Genomic DNA, 19,737 nt, shown 5'->3' with positions numbered 1-19,737 from the left:
TTTTTATTACCATTTGGCAATAAAACGTGGCATCTTTTTTATTTGAATTACTCCGAGACTGAACGTGCCAACTTTAGTTGATACAATATATATCATATTGGCTATGAGCCATATTCAAGCATGTTTTTCTTATTAAAGTTGTTATTAATTATTGTTAGGACTACATTGTGGGTGTGAACGCTGCTTAATGAAACACATTAGTTATGTATTTATGGTTTTTTTATGCTCTGTACCATACTTAAAATAAAAGTACCATACACGGTAATTACAAATCATTGACGTGCTATTAATAACTACACTCACAAGCGCCTATGAAAAGGACGTCAAAAATGTCCTAGCGGCGTTGTATATACTTACACATTAACTTATACAGATAACATTAAAACGTTCATTCAAATTAACACCTTATTTCATGGTAGTAATGTTCAAAGTCTTGTAATTATAGTGCGAAAAGTGCACATTTCGTCGGCGACGTATATTGTTTTAGCAATCAAAATGTAGTTATTTAGAAAAATGATTAAAAATGTCAAGTTAGTTACACAATTTTGTTCAATTTTAAGGGATACTTAGCTGAAATACTACACTGCATCTTTTTTAAGTTTGGATATGCTGTTATTTGGACAGTTATTTACTGAACACTTTGTCATTGCGTGGCGTTGGATTCAAAGCGCGGTCAACACACAACTGAACGAAAACTCTGCCTAATAGACGCATAGGCAGTTTTGCTTCAAACAAATTTTAAGCGTGATTGTGAGTGTAGTTGTTCTTTTTACATCTATGTTCAAGTATTTATTTACATAATATCACATTATAGTAAATCAGATTATCTTTGGATACTGACTTAATATTAAAATAGATTTTGAATCTGGCCACTTTTAGCTCAGATCATCAGATTGTACATTTCTAAATAATATTAATAATTTATATTTATATTACCGACATTAATAAGGCCATTTTTGATAACACTAGTCATTAGAATTATTTTAGATGTTTCCCAAAGCCACAGTGGTAGTTATAAGAGTTCGAGGACGAGAAGACGTGTCATTCTCACTTTTTATGTCGGTGTAACTGTGGCGCGGACAACTTGACTTTTCCGGGGAAGTTCCTGGCGACATTCTCTTCTCGGACGGCCTTTAGCAGATCCTTCTCTCTGTTGGAGGCAGCTTTGTCCCTGAGGAACACTTGCACCGCGGTCTTAGCTGCTTTACCACGCTTACTGGTCCCTGGAGTCAGCTTCACTTTGTATCTGTGGAGTTACAGTATTATGATAGCAATTATAAATGAGTGGAGATTGAAACAATGGCGTCGGGATGACGGTGTGACCTATAACACGCACTAAGACTTTGCTCAGACTTTACTTACATAAAACTTTGTTAGAGTGTGATAAAAGGCATAAAAGGCATTTATTTTCTCAAAATTGATTCCTTTAGAACTCTTTTTGTTGTCATTTCTAATATACTATATACTACTACCGCTTCGGAAACAAATGGCGCTCTGAGAGTGAAGAAGCGGCGCAAAAACTCTCCCAGCATTCTTTTCTTGCGCTCTTTTTAATGAAATATACGATATTGTACTGCATATTCTATTGCTATAAAATAATCATAATCTAGTTCCAGGTTGTCGGATTACTTAGAAAATTTATTGATTTAGGCGTTACTTTGCGGAAATCCATAATTATACAAATGATTTAAGTTCTCTTTAGTGTTAATTCCGCTTTTTTATATTTGTTTTTAAAACAATTCGACACTTGTTTCGAGAGCTGTGTTGCACGAGACTGTCTCGTGCCAGATTTTGGCGAGACAACACGTCCTGAGGATGCCTCGTGTAGAGGCAAAACACGTGTCGAGTTGTTAAATGACGGTGCCAGGACCAAGATGCCTGGGACGAGCTTTATTAACCTCTCCAGATAGATTATAAGTTTTTGTGTATATTTTACTTTCTATCTTTATATAATGTATTAGAATATTACAACTTATTTGTTTCATAATATGTATACTGGGTAATTTTGCCTTTAATAAAAACTTATTATTATTATTATAAAGACGAAATCATAGATAATGCTAAGCTTACACTCAGCTAAGTTTTACGTAAGTAAAGTCTGAGTACGCTCTATAGATCTCAGACTGAGACACACTCAGCCACAAACGCTTCAATACACGGTCTTTGTTTCTTGAACCTTGACTGTCCGTTCTTTAAAATGTCCAATATCTGATTGAAAGAATAAACGCCACCTTTCCCAATCTTCCATACATATGCGAACGAAAGTAGTATAAAAACGGATGGTTTTTATATTCAATCTAAATCCTAAATCACCAACACCATTACCAGTGGGAGGCATCCTGTGCCTTCGCACAGGGCTAGATAATGTACCACAACGGCGCCTATTTCTGCCGTGAAGTCTGCCATGATCAGAATGTCTAAACATTACCGTGCTTCGGTCTGAAGGGCGCTGTTGCTTAGTGAAATTACTGGGTAAATGAGACTTAACATCTTATGTTTCAAAGAGACGAGCGTACTTATAGTGCCGCTCAGAATATTTGTTTTTTATCAAGAATCCTGTGCGGCACTGCATTGTAATGGACAGGACGTATCAATTACCATCAGCTGAACGTCCTGCTAGCCTAGAGATAAATTACTACCTTCTACTATCAGTAATTAGCTGTCAATAATCTGAAGCTGTCTCAATATACCCGATAAGTCATTCGTATCGCCTTATTGCAATTTCCATACAAACTTTATACCGCTGGTAGCTATACGTCGTCCCATTGACAGACAGCGTGCACGGATAAGGTTAGGAACCATCGATAAGTTTATTGGGACAGAAAAGTCAACGATACTTAAGATTTTTTTCTCAAGTAAGAGATAGACTGAATATTGGGAACGGCCGTCAGGCTGGTAAGAAGGACACTTTGTCCCCTAAATCATATAGACCCATCTGTCTTACCTCCTTTGTACTCAAAACATTAGAGAAGACAATGGACAACTATATAAGGAATACTGCTCTGCGAACGAGCCCTCTGCATCCCAGCCAGCACGATACCGTGCGGGCAGATCAACGGACACGGCTCTATGAATTAACCAACCTCCTCAGAGATGCTATAGATAACAAGGAAACAGCACTCTGTCTTTTTACGGATATTGAACGATGCTTTGACAACACCTCTCACCGAGCCATCATACAAGCCCTCAATGACAAGAAGGTTGAACATACCATTGTCAGATGGGCAGACAGTCTGCTCAAAAACAGGTCGGTGGTTAGCCATGAAACAACCAGGAAAACCACCAGAGGCACGCCTCAGGGTGGAGTCACATCACCACTGTTCTGGACAGTTGTGGTTGATGGACTGCTGCAATCCCTCACTGCACAAGGCATAGGCTATGCTGACGACGCCGTCATTGTGGTCAGCGGGAAAGTTGACAGTACTCTATGCGAGCTCCTACAAAACGCTCTCTACATAGTAATCAAATGGTGTATATCGGTAGGCCTGAAGTTGAATGTTTCCAAAACGTGTATAGTCCCTTTACGTACAGGAGGAAAACTAACTTCAAGCCTATTGCGGTAGATGGCAAATCGCTCGAATGGAAAACAGAAGTGAAATATCTAGGCATAACCCTTGATAGCAAACTCAATTTTCACACACACGTGTAGGAGGTGTCAGCTTAAGCCACCCGGGCACTCATGATCTGTAGGCGTTTAGCTGGAAGGAACTGGGGGCTTTCCCCCAAAATCCTCCGTGAATTGTATCTTATGGTGGCTAGTCCCATTATCACATACGGTTGTGTGGTGTGGGCAAATAATATATCTAACGTAGCGGTGAAACTATGCCTTACAAAACTGCAAAGGCTAGCATGCGTCTGTATGGTAGTGCAGGTGCTATGAAATCCTGCCCAACAGCAGCCATGGAGGTGATATTAGATCTTCCACCTCTGCATATAGCAGTCACAAGTGCTGCCAGAATGGCTATAATCAGAATAAAAAACAGCGGGATTAGAACGGGCATAAATGCAAGCCAACATGACCTAAAACTACTGGCAAAGTCCTCGCACATCTGGTTTATGCCACAAGACAAAATTCCCCCAATATTTTGCTTTGAGCGGAATTTCAGGCTAAATATCAGCAACAAGGAAGACTACTGTGACACCACGGTAAACCTAGATAGTCATACCATAAAGTGGTACACGGATGGCTCCAGGACTCAAGCCGGTGCCGGTGTTGGAGTTTTCGGCCCAGCAATCAAATATCCTATATATATAATGAAGCCTAAGGTAAAGCAGCAACTATATACTAGGCGGAAGTATATGCACTAGACAGGTGCTTACAAATGAACCTCGACAGGAATATTGCCATAATGTTAGATAGCCAAGCAGCTCTCAAGGCACCGACATCCTACACAATAACTTCGCGGTTAGTGTGGGAATGTAGAAGAAAACTGGATATCCTCAGCAAGAGAAATAAAGTTACACTGGCCTGGATACCGGGGCACAAAGGAATAGAAGGTAATGAGAAAGCTAAGGATGGTGCTTTATACCCCTTCATAGGCCCTGAAGCCTTTTGTGGAGCCGGTGTATCTCTTATCCGCAATGTCCTAAGGAAGCAAGAAAAACTGGAGGCAGCCAGCTACTGGTCTTCGTTACCAGGCAAGTTAGGCAGGCTTGCCGATGGGGCAAGTTAAGCTGCTCCTAGGCAACTATCAACGTAAGCGTGCCAAAAAATGCATAGGCTTGGACAGGACACAACTGAGAGCCCTCACGGGGTTCCTATTCGGCCATTGCAAGCTAAATAATGGGCACCTAGCCAGAATGGGTCTCAGTGAATCAAACCTGTGCAGATTCAGCTGCGAAGCCACTGAAGACCCCATACACATTCTTCTGGGATGCGAAGCCATTGCCAGAATCAGGCTGGGGTGTCTTAAAACACCTTCGCTCAAAGCAGAGGACGTGCCCTACCTGGACCCTCTGAGGATCCTACGATTTCTAAAAGCAATAGGTCTCGGGGATATAATTTAAATCTCGGCACAGTGACACGCATCCTAGTTAGTAGCCTCGATTCTCCTCCTTAACTTTTAAGTTTGAGAGCAGGCGCGCTAGCGCAAGAAGTGGGCACAATAGATCCTAGGATTTAAGTGCATTGAAATCCCCAAATCATAATAATAATAAAGACTGCCACATTGAAAGTGGCTGTAAGATACCTATCCCGTTTGTGTGACGAAACCATTTCCTTTCTGTCCCTACTGGTACTTCATCTACTTCAACTCTACATCGCTTTGTGGTCTATCGATACTTACTTGTAGTTGAGGAGCGTAGAGTAGGGTGCTACCACAGGCACTGCGAACAGCAGCTCGTCTTCTGGATGAGGGACGCCGGTCAGTTGGTGCAGCATCTCCGCGTCCACGTCACCTGCCGCCGTTTCCACCTGACAACGAAAACCACGTTCTTAAACAGTCAACTGTCAATTCAAAATTCATGGAAATCATCAAATAGGAGTTATAAATCATGTAATCAATGAAGTTTGAATGAATGATCTAGTAGTGTATCAGTTCAAATGCTTTTGTCGAATAACGAGTAAATTGGTAAAGATTGAAACCATAATATAACGAGTTATTTGCGCCGCTTCTTCTCTCTCAGAGCGCCATTTGTTTCCAAAGCGGTAGTAGTATCTAGTACATTAGAAATGACATCAAAAATAATTCTAATGGAATCAATTTTGAGAAAATAAATGCCTTTTATGACTTTTAATAATTGTTTTCATTTTCGCTTTAGAAGAGGGGGTGTAATCACAGTGTAACAATTATAATTTGTACAGGCAAATCCGCATCTTAGCGCAGTAACTATGGGACGCGGAATGAATGAAGACTGTCCCGAATGAATGGTACTGAATAGTTTCGGAATTCCTAATAATAACACGATACCAACATAAATTAACATTGAATATTTCAAACTACCCACCTCCGTTTCTACTTCGGGCTCCTCCTCCGACTCGGCCTCAAGGATGACCGGAGCCGGCTGGGGTATCTTCGCACTACGGTTTGATTTCTTCTCCTTACCCTTAACCGCTAGCTTTTGGGCTTTCTTCGAGTCGTTCGTACCTTTATCGGACTGAAACAATTTTAGTTAGCCTGTAAATTTTACATATACATAAATACAATATAATATTCTTTACGGATTATTTTTTTTTATCTCGATAGAATCTAAAATTTACTCATAAAAGTCGTAAGCGAACATCGCATTGGTTAACTCCAAGTCAAACGCTGCAATAATGCTGTAAAGCGAAGTTTACCCATAGAAAAGTTATGGTAACTTAAGGTTACTTAATAATCTCATCAACTACAGCTTCCTCAGGTCCGGCTAAGCCATGCTTCCCCGGGTCTTAAAAAGAATAGGGAAGTCCCAGGCCCAAAGGTGTCGTAAGAGGCGATTTATGGCAATTAAGCAGTAGGTAATGTGAGTTTTTCGGTCTGAAGGGAGACTTAACATCTTATGTCTCAAGGTGGCGAGCGCAATGGTAATGCCGCTCAGAATTTAATCCTTTAAAAAGTATTTTAAATTGAATTATTAACTCTCTGGACTTAACTAAACATGCACTAAAGACTTCCTACGCGCGATGTAATTCTTGCCTGCGTTTGGTCGTCGCGCAGCATGTTGGAATTCGGCATCAATAGGCCACCGTATCATACAAACTCAATCATCAACAATTGGATGTGTGACGTTGATACAAAGAGCGATTCTCGGAAGATCAAACACTGAAGGAACTTTCTTCCTAATTCTAAGGCTGAAGTAACGCCTCCACAATCCATCTGGTTGTTACGAAAGCACAACATGGCTAGCAGTGATCACTTTTTTTTATGAAAAAAAGGGACGAGGCGAGCAGGTCGTTCAGCTGATGGTAATTGATACGCCCTACCCATTACAATGCAGTGCCACTCAGGATTCTTGAAAAAGCCCAAAAATTCTGAGCGGCACTACAATTGCGCTCGTCACCTTCAGATATAAGATGTCAAGTCTCATTTGCCCAGTAATTTCACAAGCTTCGGCGCCCTTCAGACCGAAACGCAGTAATGTTAACACATTACTTACTCAAAAAAGTTTTTGTAGTGTTATTTGATTTGAATTTGACCAAGATGCTCGCATTCTTTATATTCTAAGAAATAATTCTCAACATTCCGTATACCTTCAAGAACTCCTTAATAAATTCTTTGTCTTCATCGTCCTGGTCCTTATACTTCTTCAACTTTTTCAGCTTCCATCTCTGTCCACGTTTCAGACCATCTTTCGTCTTGTCTTCTTTCTCTTTCTTCTCCTCCTTCTGCTTCTGCTGTTTCTTGCCTTTCTTGGGTAGCGCGGGGAATTTCAACGGCTTGTCCTGCTCACTCTTGTCAGACATCTCGGAAAGCGTGCGTGTTTTAGACTCGAATGTCACTTCACCTGTCCCATGGTCAACCTACAATTTTTTATTAGTATTAACTGTTAGTATAAAGTTAGTGATCATTTTCTTGACGGTGAACAAGTAATTACAATAATTACTACGTCAACATACGAATTAAGTTACCTTTGAAGCTAGAGTAGACAGAAAAACTTAATTCTAAACGTGCAATCTATACATATAAATAAAATTTGAGTCTCTGTTTGTAATATTAAAATAACCGTTATTTATTACATGTAATACAAATATGTACGGACAATTTTTACATTATTTAGCTGTCTGTTTGTTCCGGCTAATCTCTGAAATATCTAAAAACAGGCAGGTAGCTGATGTAATAAGGAGTAACTAGGGCTACGTTTATTTTAAAAAAAAATCTTTTATTTTAGAAAAATCAAATAATGTTGCAATGTCCAAGAAACGGTCTAACTCTAAAAATAATGTATACGGCAAAACAACGCCGGGTCAGCTAGTATATATATATATATATATATATATAATGTCACAGTGAACTTTTAATACAGCGGAAATAACCACCGTAACAGTAAGTAACTTCAGAAATGTCTTTCTTTCTTGTAAGTTGATGGTTTGGCCATAATTAAAAAAACACAATCTCAACCAACTTCGACAAGTGAACCATAATAAAATTTTACAAGCTCTCTCGTTAGTGTTGTGGAGCAACAGATCCTATGTTCACTACGTAGCATTCGAAACTAAGCCTTAACAGAGAGCAATAAAGTACTTATATGAAATTGTGATATTTTTTGGATTTTATATACAATAATAGTGAACTTGGAACCTTTTTCTTGCGCTGTGTATGAACACATACATATGTAAAGCAAAATCTGGTACAGATTTCATCAAACTACACGTCAGTAAACAAAAACAACGCAATATCTGCATATATACATCGATATTATTATTCCAAAAGGGAGGGTATATTATAATTCTGTAAGTAAAATTACTTAAAAATATTAAAATCTAATTTATATTAGATATCTTCAGGTTCCGTCATATTTACCTAAATCTGTACTAGTTTACCAATTAATGTTTCCTACAAATACAGAACTTTTACTTTGTCTTTATCCCCATAAAAAATGACAAGAGAAAGCATTAAGTACCTTAATATGAGTATCCATTACATCATCTGAACTGTCGCTGTCACCTTCACTCTCCTCCACAATTTTATTCTCCTCTCCCTCCTCTCCATCATCAGCTTCCTCAATAACCACTTCCTTCAAATTCTCTTGTATAGTTTCCAACTCAGGCTCTGAATCATCTGATACGACAATTTCCTCATCCTCTTCGGGATCTTCCTGGTTGTTTTCCACTGCGTTGTTTTCAGCCGCGGTGTTTTCCGATACGGCATCTTCTGCTAAGCACTTTCGTTCATCCTTATGTCTCTCTATGCAGCTGTCTTCAAGGCGGAACATGAAACTGAAGCCAAACTGCAAATGCTCTGGCAGTAAGTAGTTCTTCTTGCCACGGATCATGAATGACCCAGTGGTGAGGTATTCTCCTGTGGGCGCTGACTTCGACACTTGATGACCGAAGACCCACCACGCACGGGTCAGCACTTTAGCCTCCCACGCTACACTGTTTTAAAGAATATATTTAAAAAAGTGCAGATTAATTGAAATATCATTAGACTAGGGTCCATTATGGGTCCATAAGAATGGCCAAAGCCATAAAATGCATTTATTTTTTCAAATTTGATACCTTTATAATTCTTTTTGATGTCATTTCTAATATACTAGACACTACTACCGTTTCGGAAACAAATGGCGCTCTGAGAGAGAAGAAGCGGCGCAAGAACTCTCCCAGTTAGTAAATAAAGGTTTAAACGAATTCTACCACACTTTCTACTTCAATCTGTGACATTAATTGACAATAATCTCTACCTTAATGTGTATGCATACATTTTTATATTTATATATTATTTCTAACTTACGGTGTTTCTTTTCAATAGAGATTAATTAAGCTGTCTCAGATAGAAAGTCTAATAACTAAAAATTTGTTGAATAATAAGCATTACTATAATAATAAATACAAAATTAATTCAATAAATTTAAATTAACTGACAGTCTAATTAAGGCAGTTGGCGCTTCTTAAACAGAGGTCTGGGCGATATTGGCAAGAATGCGTCTTAGCATGGGTACAGTCACGCACGAAAGTACTATTCTATTGAATTGTCATTAATTTCACTATCTAAATAAAATTATATAAAAAAAGACAATTTCCAAAGTAATACTAAAATAAGAGATGATTAGGGAGGATTAGAATGAAAAACATGTACTAATTTTTCAATATAACATGTTAAGGATGTAAAAATGTTGAAATAAAAAGGTGTGCTGCAATTCTTCAAACATTTAAATAAATTATTAATTGTACTAATATTAGCTAACTTTAAAGAAAAACAATTATCATTTAACTTCCAAGTTATTCACAAAAGCATTATGTAAAATACTTATGAACGAGACAGTACTTAGAAACAAATACAATCATCCAATAGCATGGTGCTAATGTCATTAAGTGCATCTCTGCACAAACTATACCGCCAATTTGGTCAACAAATCATTTCGGCGCAGGTACGCCACTAACGACATAGCTATGGATAGATAAGATATTGTCAGTAAACAGTGACAGCAGTGCATCCGTAACTAGAGATACGTTATTGCAAACGCCCGTTAAACTATATTGGACATAACTATGGATAGATAAGGTCTTGTCATTAAACAGTGACAGCAATGTATCCGTAACAAGAGACACGTTATTGAAAACGGCCGTTAAACTTTATTGAACATAACTATGGATAGATAAGATATTGTCATTAAACAGTGACAGCAATGTATCTTTACTAGAGATACGTTTTTGAAAACGCCCGTTAAACTATATTGTACATAACTATGGATAGATAAGATATTGTCATTAAACAGTGACAGCAATGTATCTTTACTAGAGATACGTTTTTGAAAACGCCCGTTAAACTATATTGTACATAACTATGGATAGATAAGATATTGTCATTAAACAGTGACAGCAATGTATCTTTACTAGAGATACGTTTTTGAAAACGCCCGTTAAACTATATTGTACATAACTATGGATAGATAAGATATTGTCATGAAACAGTGACAGCAATGTATCTTTACTAGAGATACGTTTTTGAAAACGCCCGTTAAACTATATTGTACATAACTATGGATAGATAAGATATTGTCATTAAACAGTGACAGCAATGTATCTTTACTAGAGATACGTTTTTGAAAACGCCCGTTAAACTATATTGTACATAACTATGGATAGATAAGATATTGTCATTAAACAGTGACAGCAATGTATCCGTATCAGCTAGAGATACGTTTTTGAAAACGACCGTAAATGAGTTTAGAGTTAACCTATATTTCGAGCAGTGCACGCACACTAACATAAAGTGTCATACAAAACGCGAGTATAAGACGTAACTTGTGACGCACACTCATCGGTTGTCTAACAGCAAGAGACTATACACGTATAAATTATCTAAGGTGGCGACTAGGGATGGATCGATACTACTGAGTACTCATACGGTATCGATACTTTTATTCGATACCAGTACCCAGTATCGAATATTGGCACCTCTTGATACTAGTATCAAATAAAAGTATCGTATTGATTAGTGCCGCCATCTAGCTCAGGCCCGAGCGCTGCCGTCGCGCTCCTATTCGTCAAGAGAAAACTACATAATATGAAGAATTTATTGGTCAAATAATTAGTGTCAGCACATAAACATTCATGATAAATTTATCATTATTTTTCTTTATCTGTCTTAAGCATATCGGGCATAGCCTCGCATAAGATATTAATAGTGTTGTTAAAAACTAAATAAGTATTGAGTACTCACAAGTATCGATACTTTAATAAAGTATTGAATGTGATATCGATACTAGTATCAAGTACTTATAGGCCGACCGTTTATCTGAGTCCTCGCCTGCGGGGTACAGGGGGCGCGGGGGTATGACGACAAAGGGGACTGAGACGGGTGCGGGCGGCGGGCGAAATGTATATCTCACTAAGCGCCCCCGCCGCCCGCACCTGTCTCAGTCCCCTTTGTCGTAATACCCCCGCGCCCCTGTACCCCGCAGGCGAGGACTCAGATAAACGGTCGGCCTATAATAGTATCGATGATGGAGTGGTGTTCATCCCTAGTGGCGACAACTATAAGGTACAAGATTTAGTGTGACCTGTATGCGACCGCAGCCTGTCCCGCCTCGCTGAGCGTGCGAGGGGGAGGAGTGCCGCCCCCGCACTTGACCACCACGGAGGAGGCGCCCGTCACCTCCGCGTGCACGTACACGTCTGTGCCGCGCATGTACCGCTTCACGAGCAGCTCGTTCTGTTGCTGGTCGCGACCAGCTATCACCTGGTAACGATAACGTGCTATATTTACGACACAAATTATAATAGTTATGTATGCAACTGTTGAGTCATAAGGGGTATTAAAACACGAATGTGGGTTTATGATAATAGTATCACATGAGTGTTTTAATGCCTAATTATCAACAGTTGGATACAAGACTTATAGCTTGTTTCAACAGCTTTCCGATACGTCCACTCAAATCTTCCTTATTATAAACAATAAAATAATACGCGTTGCCAGGACGTTGTGCGATGGCCAATATCACGCACATGCCCCACGATCTGAGGCATACCGGATCAGATTTTCTGGGAACAGAAAGGTTAACACGCCATTCTTTTTTTATAATTGAATATTGACCTCGAAAAAAATATGTGGAATAGTGGAAGAAAAGTTAAATATATTTTTTATTTTGTTTATATATTGTCTTTGTTTTGATTTTTACTATGACAGTAGACCTCCACGGAAGAATGTATGGCTGAATTGTATGCTTCTGTGTTAAATGATAATATATCATAATCTTACCAGAACATTATCAGAGGATATGAACCAGTAGAACTTCTCGAACCAATATGTCTTCCTCGCCTTGCTGATGCTGCTGATGGTCTGCGCCTCCTTCAGCGTCTGTTTCGTCTTCCTCTCGGCGCTCTTCAGCGCTTTACTTGATGATTCCACCGTCTTCTGCTGCTTCTTAGCTGCGTTTCGTTTCTGATCGTAGTATCTACAATAATTCATAATTAATAGCTTTATTTCGTCCCTAATTGCCACAGTTGCTTTAGAATGATATGAGAAAAATAAAAAAATATATTAAAAACTTTAATTGTATCTTGACAATATTATTAATCTTGCGATTTGAGTTCAACTTCAAGCTACGTAGGTACGCTTGCAACGCTCCGTATATTAAGGGACTTGTGCAGCAATGGCGTGCATGACAGAACACGGCAATACGAATAAATAAAGAATCTCATAGTGAAAAATTATATGAACAGCATCTTAGTTAAAGACTTAAAAGCGCGTACACCTTCCTTAAAGGCCGGCAACGCTCTTATGATTCTTATGGTGTTGCAAGAGAATGTGGGCGGCGGTGATCACTTAAAACCAGGTGATCCGTACGTTCGTTTGTCCTCCTATTCTATAAAAAAAAAAGACTTACCTTAATGAAATATTTTCATTAGTAGTTGCTAGTTGTGGAAAAGTTTCCACAGTTAGTTATAATGAACTAAACGTACACATATTTACGCGACTACTGTTTTGATACATATTTTTACTAAGCTGCTGATTTTGTTGCTCCCGTTCTCTCGTCTGAGGCAAACCTTTGGGGATGGGTGGTAGTTTTTGACTTTCATTAACTGATGTCACATCCTATTTTGAATAAAAATATTTGATAATGAATTTTCCGAATAAAATATGAATTAACTTATCGAATGTCAAACTACCACCCCTTGGAAGATTAATGCCTCAGACCTGAGAAGACCTATCAGGCAACATGTGTAATGAGGCTATGTCACTTCTAGTACCTTGTTCAGATTTCTATGGCTGATACTGGAGTGCACCAGATCTGAGATCAGACCAATACTCGAAAATGTACCCTTAACCTGCGCCTTCTAGAAATGCTGAAATGCTAACCCCCAGTTTCTTTGAAGTAAATTTGTCTCTAATAAAACTAATGTTATACACAGAAACTTTTTTCTAAAAGATCATTAGGGTTTCGCGCTAAATAAATGTAAACTAATGAAATATATAAACAAAACAGAATCAAAGGTGAGATTTCTTTTATGAAAATGAGGGACGAGACGAGCAGGACGTTCAGCTGATGGTAATTGATACGACCCGTCCATTACAATGCAGTGCCGCTCAGGATTATTGAAAAACCCAAAAATCCTGAGCGGCACTATAAATGCGCTCGTCACTTTGAGACATAAGCTGTCAAGTCTCATTTACCCAGTAATTTCACTAGATTTATTCACTAGACACATTTCAGACCGAAACACAGTAATGCTTACACATAACTGCTTCACGGCAGAAATAAGCGCCGTTGTGATACCCATAATCTAGCCGGCATCCGGTGCAAAGGAGCCTCCCTCTGGTATAAAAATTTAGGCAGGCAAAGCCGCGGGCGGCTGCTCGTATATACAATAAACTTCATGTTCACCTTCTAGCATTAGCGTACGCAGTCAGCGACAAGTCAATGTCCACCAGCATCGGCTTCAACTCCTCGTCGTAGGGGTCTCCCAACAGCAGCGTGATGTGGTTCTTGTTAAGCTTCAGCTCCTTGATGGCGATCGCGACCGGGTCCTCGTTCTCTTGGGCTGCCTTCACCAATTTATTTATGTCCTCCCATGACATCTGTCAATCAGAGTGATATTTTATCTTAATAAGGTATTATATTAATACAATATTGACACATATTTCACTTTATATTTTTAGTACAATATACATACATAATAAAGGACTCGGAAATAAACATTAACAATGTGCCATTTGGTGTGTCTTACTACGACCATATTATTATGTATTTTTTCATATCTGCCTTGGACTTGCTCAAGACTCCAGTGTGAGGCTCCTATGAACAGGATGCCGGCTAGATTATGGGTACCACAACGGTGCCTATTTCTGCCGTGAGGCAGTAATGTATCAGCAATACTGTGTTTCGGTCTGAAGGGCGGCGTAGCTAGTGAAATTACTGGGCACTAAGACTTAACATCTTACGTCTCAAGGTGACGAGCGCAATTGTTGTGCCACTCTGAATTTTTGGGGTTTTCAAGAAATCTGAGAGCCACTGCATTGTAATGGACAGGGCGTATTAATTACCATCAGCTGAACGTCCTGCTCGTCTCTTATTTTCATAAAAAAAAGACTAAATCATAAAATGAACACAGGGTTCTGAGACCAAAATATATGTATTCTCAGAATATTTTCTCGACGTCTATTTTGGCGTGAAAACGGCTCTGGGTTCAAGTCAGTCTAACTTTTTTTCTGTTCAGTTCAGTTGGGCAATTTCAACCTTTTGTCAAACGAATTTTCTTATTTATAATCTTAATATATATAAATCAGGTTGTTTGTCCGCGATAGACTCCTAAACTAATGAACGGATTTAAATGGGGATTTTATCTATGTTAACATTTTTTGGAACCAAATGGTATCTATTGCGCATCGAACTAAAGAAGAATTACGTAAATCGGATCACAAATCTCAGAGTAATCGGTGTACATACAAAAAAAAAATACTGATGGAATTGAGAACCTCCTCCTTTTTGAAGTCGGTTAAAAAATATAACTTCACCTGATTAGCTATAGCAGCCTGTATAATAAGCCTGGCCTGCTCAATGAGCGACTCATTCCTGGCTATAATCTCAGCAGCCAGTTTATCTTCCGTCTGGACCTTTTCTAGTTCAGTAATTCGTTTCTCATGATCTTTTTTTACGTTTTGAAGCTTCTTGAGTGCTTCGCGTTCAACTTGTATTGTCTGAAAAGAGTCCAAAGCTGGTCAAAGATAATTTCATAATAACACTTTTTCCTGACCTCACAGGTATTGATGACAATGGCATTATTTTTCTTTACATAAACAATCGTAGTATTTCTGCTTTTTATGTTCAAATTGCAAATCTCCGTCCACTAAAGTGTCTTTATCAAATGCCGCTGCAAACAAGAACTGTTAGATCACTTAAGAAAAAAAAATTGGTCACATTATGTCTTATTATTTCACTGCTTTCTCTTTTAAATGGGTGAAACTTGTTCTAAGCTAATTTTTGTGTGTTTCTAGTATGTTTTCCTGGAAAGTCCTAGCTTTTACGACTGGCAGAAATGGTCACTGGCAGAACATGTTCTATGTTTATGATTTTGCATAACTCTACAAACATCCCAGAAAACTGGAATCTTGAAGCAGGTGGACTTTTTGAAGTGAACAGAAAACCCCGCATTGAAAAAGCATATTCTATTTTCTGACCTTCAAATCAATCTTCTGTCCTTCTAGGGCTGAATAGAACTCATCTACAGCTCTATCGTAAGTCTCATACTCTGTATGATGATGGCTCTTGTATTGTGCAAATAGTAAAGGATGGAATTCCTGGTTTGTAAGGAGATAATCAGCTCCGCCCCCTTCAGGTATGGGACGATCTTCTCTCTTTTGTATTATGTAGCCCTGGAAAGTAAATTAATCATTCGTCAATAAAACTAGAAATAAGCTTGGTTTTTATTGTACATACTTAATATTGATTGATCAATATATATATTATATATATATTGAAATTATATGTGATTCTCGCAAGTTATATGATACTCTTTCCATAATTAAATTTCATGGCATGAAAGAGTAATAGATGATTGAAATTATATTATATGCTTCTGGCATGTTATCTGTTATAAAGAATAAAACAATTTCATGGCATCAAAAAAAAAAACACATGGCCCTAACCATACAATAAGACATATTCAATCATAAACTTGGCCATTTTCTTGTTATCTATTTTCTGTTACCGTCGTCAGTCTTTTTGCGAAATGAAATAAATTAGTAAAATGTTCTTTTCTAGCTAACTTTCATTTGTTTTTCGTCATAATAATAAATAAATAAATAGTAATATAAAATTATCAAATAATATCAATAGTAAAATAATATTATTAAAGAAAATCGATACATTTTAAAAATTTATTAAAAAATGCAAAAAAAAAAACGCGAAATAGTTAGTGATTTTAATAGACCTAATGCTGAGTTTCAAATCAAATCAATCCAAGAATTTTTACGACATAGTTAAGAAAGTAATTGGTAATTATTACCAACATGGTATTTAAATTAAGGTAATTTAACACAAATCACTTTTGAGTGTGATTTGGATCACATATAACAAGAACGTCCGAAAAATGTTGTGGTCAAAGATTGGCATTTATCTTAAGATTAACTTGCTTTTAGTAGACAATTACCTTGGACACCTCTTTATGAGCATTGTCCATCAAAATCTCAGCTTGTTTCAAAGCCTCCAATAGCTTACAAATATCTCGATCTACTTGGAAACCCTTGTTGGGGTCCTGTGTTATCTTCATATTGCCTGATAGATTATTTTCTAATAATACATGATCTATTAATGCAGCTCCATATTCTGAAAAGGAGAGGCACAACATTTTTTATTTATTATTTCTGATCAGTTATTTACTAATAGGGCTTTATTCACATTTTAATATTGTATCGGTGTTCGTATCAACTAGTTTCAGACCATTCGGAGGTCCTTCATCAAGATGAGTGTGGTGGGTTAGCGATAATGTCCCACCTTACTGACCGGTACCGACACCAATAAAACGTGAGTAAAGCCGTATTAATAATTAAGCCATAAATAAGTGAAATATGAAAGTTTTAATAATTTATTTCACAAAAGACGTCTTAATCAACGGGTTTTAGGTTATAATGTATTATTTTATTTTTTGTTACTTTTAAAAGTATTAAGCAGAGTATGGTAGTGACAACATGTTGATGTATGAGACTTCCACATCTGTTTTAGACTATGAACATGGAAACAATATCTAAAAAAAATTACTGCGGTGGTACCACCATCTCAGAATTCTAACAGCCATAAGGCATAAATAGCACAGAAATAGAAATATATTTAATCAACATAGAGTGACAACATAGGCATAGTGCAACAAAACTTGGTAAACCTCACCTAGATTAGGATTGAGTATTTTTTTAAGATTGTCCCCCGGTCTACTTTTAGATAGTATCTCTCTAAGTTCTTCTTCATTGGGAGCCTTGTAGCTTGTTTTTGCTCTATCAAGAGGGTATTTCTCTTTAACAGCAAACCTTAAAGTAAAAAGATGCATTAAAATTCTTTATTCAGTTTTAATATAAGGTATAGCTTATTTGAGATTTCCAGGAATTTCTTACAATACTATATCATTACTACATAACAGTTAGACCCAGCAAATGTTGTATAGCCAGTAATAAAAAAATTCAATAATTAAAATTTTTGGGTATAAGAATAGATGACAACCGATTTTAAGACCTACCAAATATAACATACTTAAAAATTTATTGCACTACAATTATTGTATTCTATTGCCATCTTGCAACCCTATTGCGGATCTGTGCATGGAACAGATTAATATAAACATGGTGATCATCAATGCTAAATCATAATAAAATAAAAATAAAAAATTTTTAGGGGTGGGTTCACCTCTATCATTTAGGGGTATGAAAATACATGTTGGCTGATTCTCAGAGCTATCTGATATGTCCACAAATTTTCATTTAAATCAGTTTAGCACTTTTGGAGGAGTTTGGTAACAAACACCGCAATCACACAATTTTTTTTATATATTAGATAGAACACGTCACATACCTGATTTTATCACCCTCAACATGTGGTCTTAACACATTCAGGATCATCCAATTGCAATCTGTGAGCACTATGTTGCCCCGATCATACAACTCTAATACAACATGATATGCTGCTTCGCCACTACCAAACTGCATGTCTACTACTCGATCAATCCCTATTTGTGAGATGTGCTCCAAGCGCTTGTTCTTAAGATGTTTGCGCAACTGTGAAATTTAGAAATAAATCATATCTTTTATATTTATATTTTTTCTGTGAATATATGAAATATATTCTCTTTACATTTAGATACATATTGTTGTTATAATAATAAGCATAAATCAAAAACAAAGTCATCATCATCATATCAGCCGGAAGATATCCACTTCTGGACAAAGGGTCTCCCCCAAAGATCTCCACAACTATTGGTCTTGCCCTGCCCTCATCATTTACACCAGATTGTCTGTCCATTGGGGGTCTACTAACACTGGGTCTTCAATGCATGTAAATTTAATTAATAAGCTTTTAAATTTAACTAACCTTCATAGTAAATCCAGAGGGAGCAACATTCTTCGGCCACTCAAATTGTGTTGTGTGAAATCTGTTCCCTGACTCCAATAGTAGCACAGCCTTCTCTTCAGACCTTTGCAGTCTTATAACGTATGTTTTGTTATCTATATCGTATACCTGATTTACTCGCATGCCAACAAGTCTGAAAATAATAATTACATTATATGTTTTATTCGAAAATGTAAATAAACTTCACTAGTAATGTTTAGTTAAATGAATGAATCACTTTTGCTAAGCTTAGTAGTATTCATTACTTATTATAAGTAGTTATTGTATTTGATTTAGAGTTAAATGACCTAATTGTTAATGTTTACGTCTTGTTTTAAATCTTTTCTATATATATATACCTTTGAAGTTCAGTAACCATGCACACTATATCGTATGTGTTGAAGCGAGTTTTCATCTTGATAATTAATAATGTCCGATTTCGATTCCACAATATTTTATTTATACGACGACAATGATTATCAATAAATAATTACGAGAAATTAGGTTAAACTCTTATAATTCATATTTCGTAGTTTCGTACGACGTAGGTACTCTCATTACTCCACAGAACACTTAACGAGCTCTCACAGTCACATCGTAATTGACAGTTGAGATACGTTGACACTTGACATTGCCAACGTATCTTGACGTATGTATTTTGTTCCACTCCTATCAAGGGGTTTTTGGCTCACACGTGGTAGGCATTCTGTTATCCAGGTGTTATGTGTTTATAACAAATTATATTTGTACTCTGCAGCCTGTACCTACTCTGTAGTTAGTGTTGTTATTGATTTTTGAGATTACAGTTGAATTGAAGAAAAGAAAGAAGAAAAAAAAATGAATTGACTAAATGAGTAAGTACCTGCAAGGCTACAATATGAGTTAATAATCAAAGCTCTCGTTAGTGGTATACTCGTTAGAGTAATAGTGTTCTGTGGTATGGGTCGACCAGGATCTGATGGCAAAAAGGGAAAAAATAAATTGACGCTAGCAACATTCGGGAAATTGGAGGAAAACGTTTTGAAACTTTTTTTTCCTTATAGCGGCTGATTCTGTGTGTGATAC

At 37.3% G+C, this 19,737-nt stretch overlaps 1 protein-coding gene across 2 annotated transcripts; it reads right to left on the bottom strand.

Annotated features, from left to right (window-relative positions):
• Positions 1-201: 201 nt before the first annotated feature.
• Positions 202-19,230, bottom strand: LOC126964787 (ribosome quality control complex subunit NEMF homolog). Of its 2 annotated transcripts, XM_050808039.1 has the most exons (15): positions 19,032-19,230; positions 18,655-18,826; positions 18,139-18,341; positions 17,464-17,600; positions 16,730-16,905; positions 15,759-15,953; positions 15,096-15,278; positions 13,966-14,159; positions 12,339-12,534; positions 11,641-11,819; positions 8,539-9,013; positions 7,169-7,438; positions 5,947-6,096; positions 5,286-5,413; positions 202-1,246 (listed from the first exon to the last, which is right to left on the bottom strand). In XM_050808039.1, exons 1-15 carry the CDS (start codon positions 19,085-19,087, stop codon positions 1,048-1,050), a joined length of 2,913 nt encoding a protein of 970 aa, XP_050663996.1. In that variant the 5' UTR covers positions 19,088-19,230; the 3' UTR covers positions 202-1,047. The 2 variants fall into 2 exon arrangements, with proteins under 2 accessions (XP_050663996.1, XP_050663997.1); XM_050808040.1 differs by lacking the exons at positions 202-1,246; positions 5,286-5,413; positions 5,947-6,096; positions 7,169-7,438 and having other exon boundaries at positions 8,848-9,008.
• Between the last annotated feature and the right edge of the window lie 507 nt (positions 19,231-19,737).

This window comes from Leptidea sinapis, chromosome 6 (genome assembly GCF_905404315.1).
Source record: "Leptidea sinapis chromosome 6, ilLepSina1.1, whole genome shotgun sequence".
Lineage (NCBI taxonomy): Eukaryota > Metazoa > Arthropoda > Insecta > Lepidoptera > Pieridae > Leptidea > Leptidea sinapis.
The sequence above is the reverse complement of the archived record's forward strand: the minus strand, read 5'-3'. Positions and strand labels throughout refer to the sequence as shown.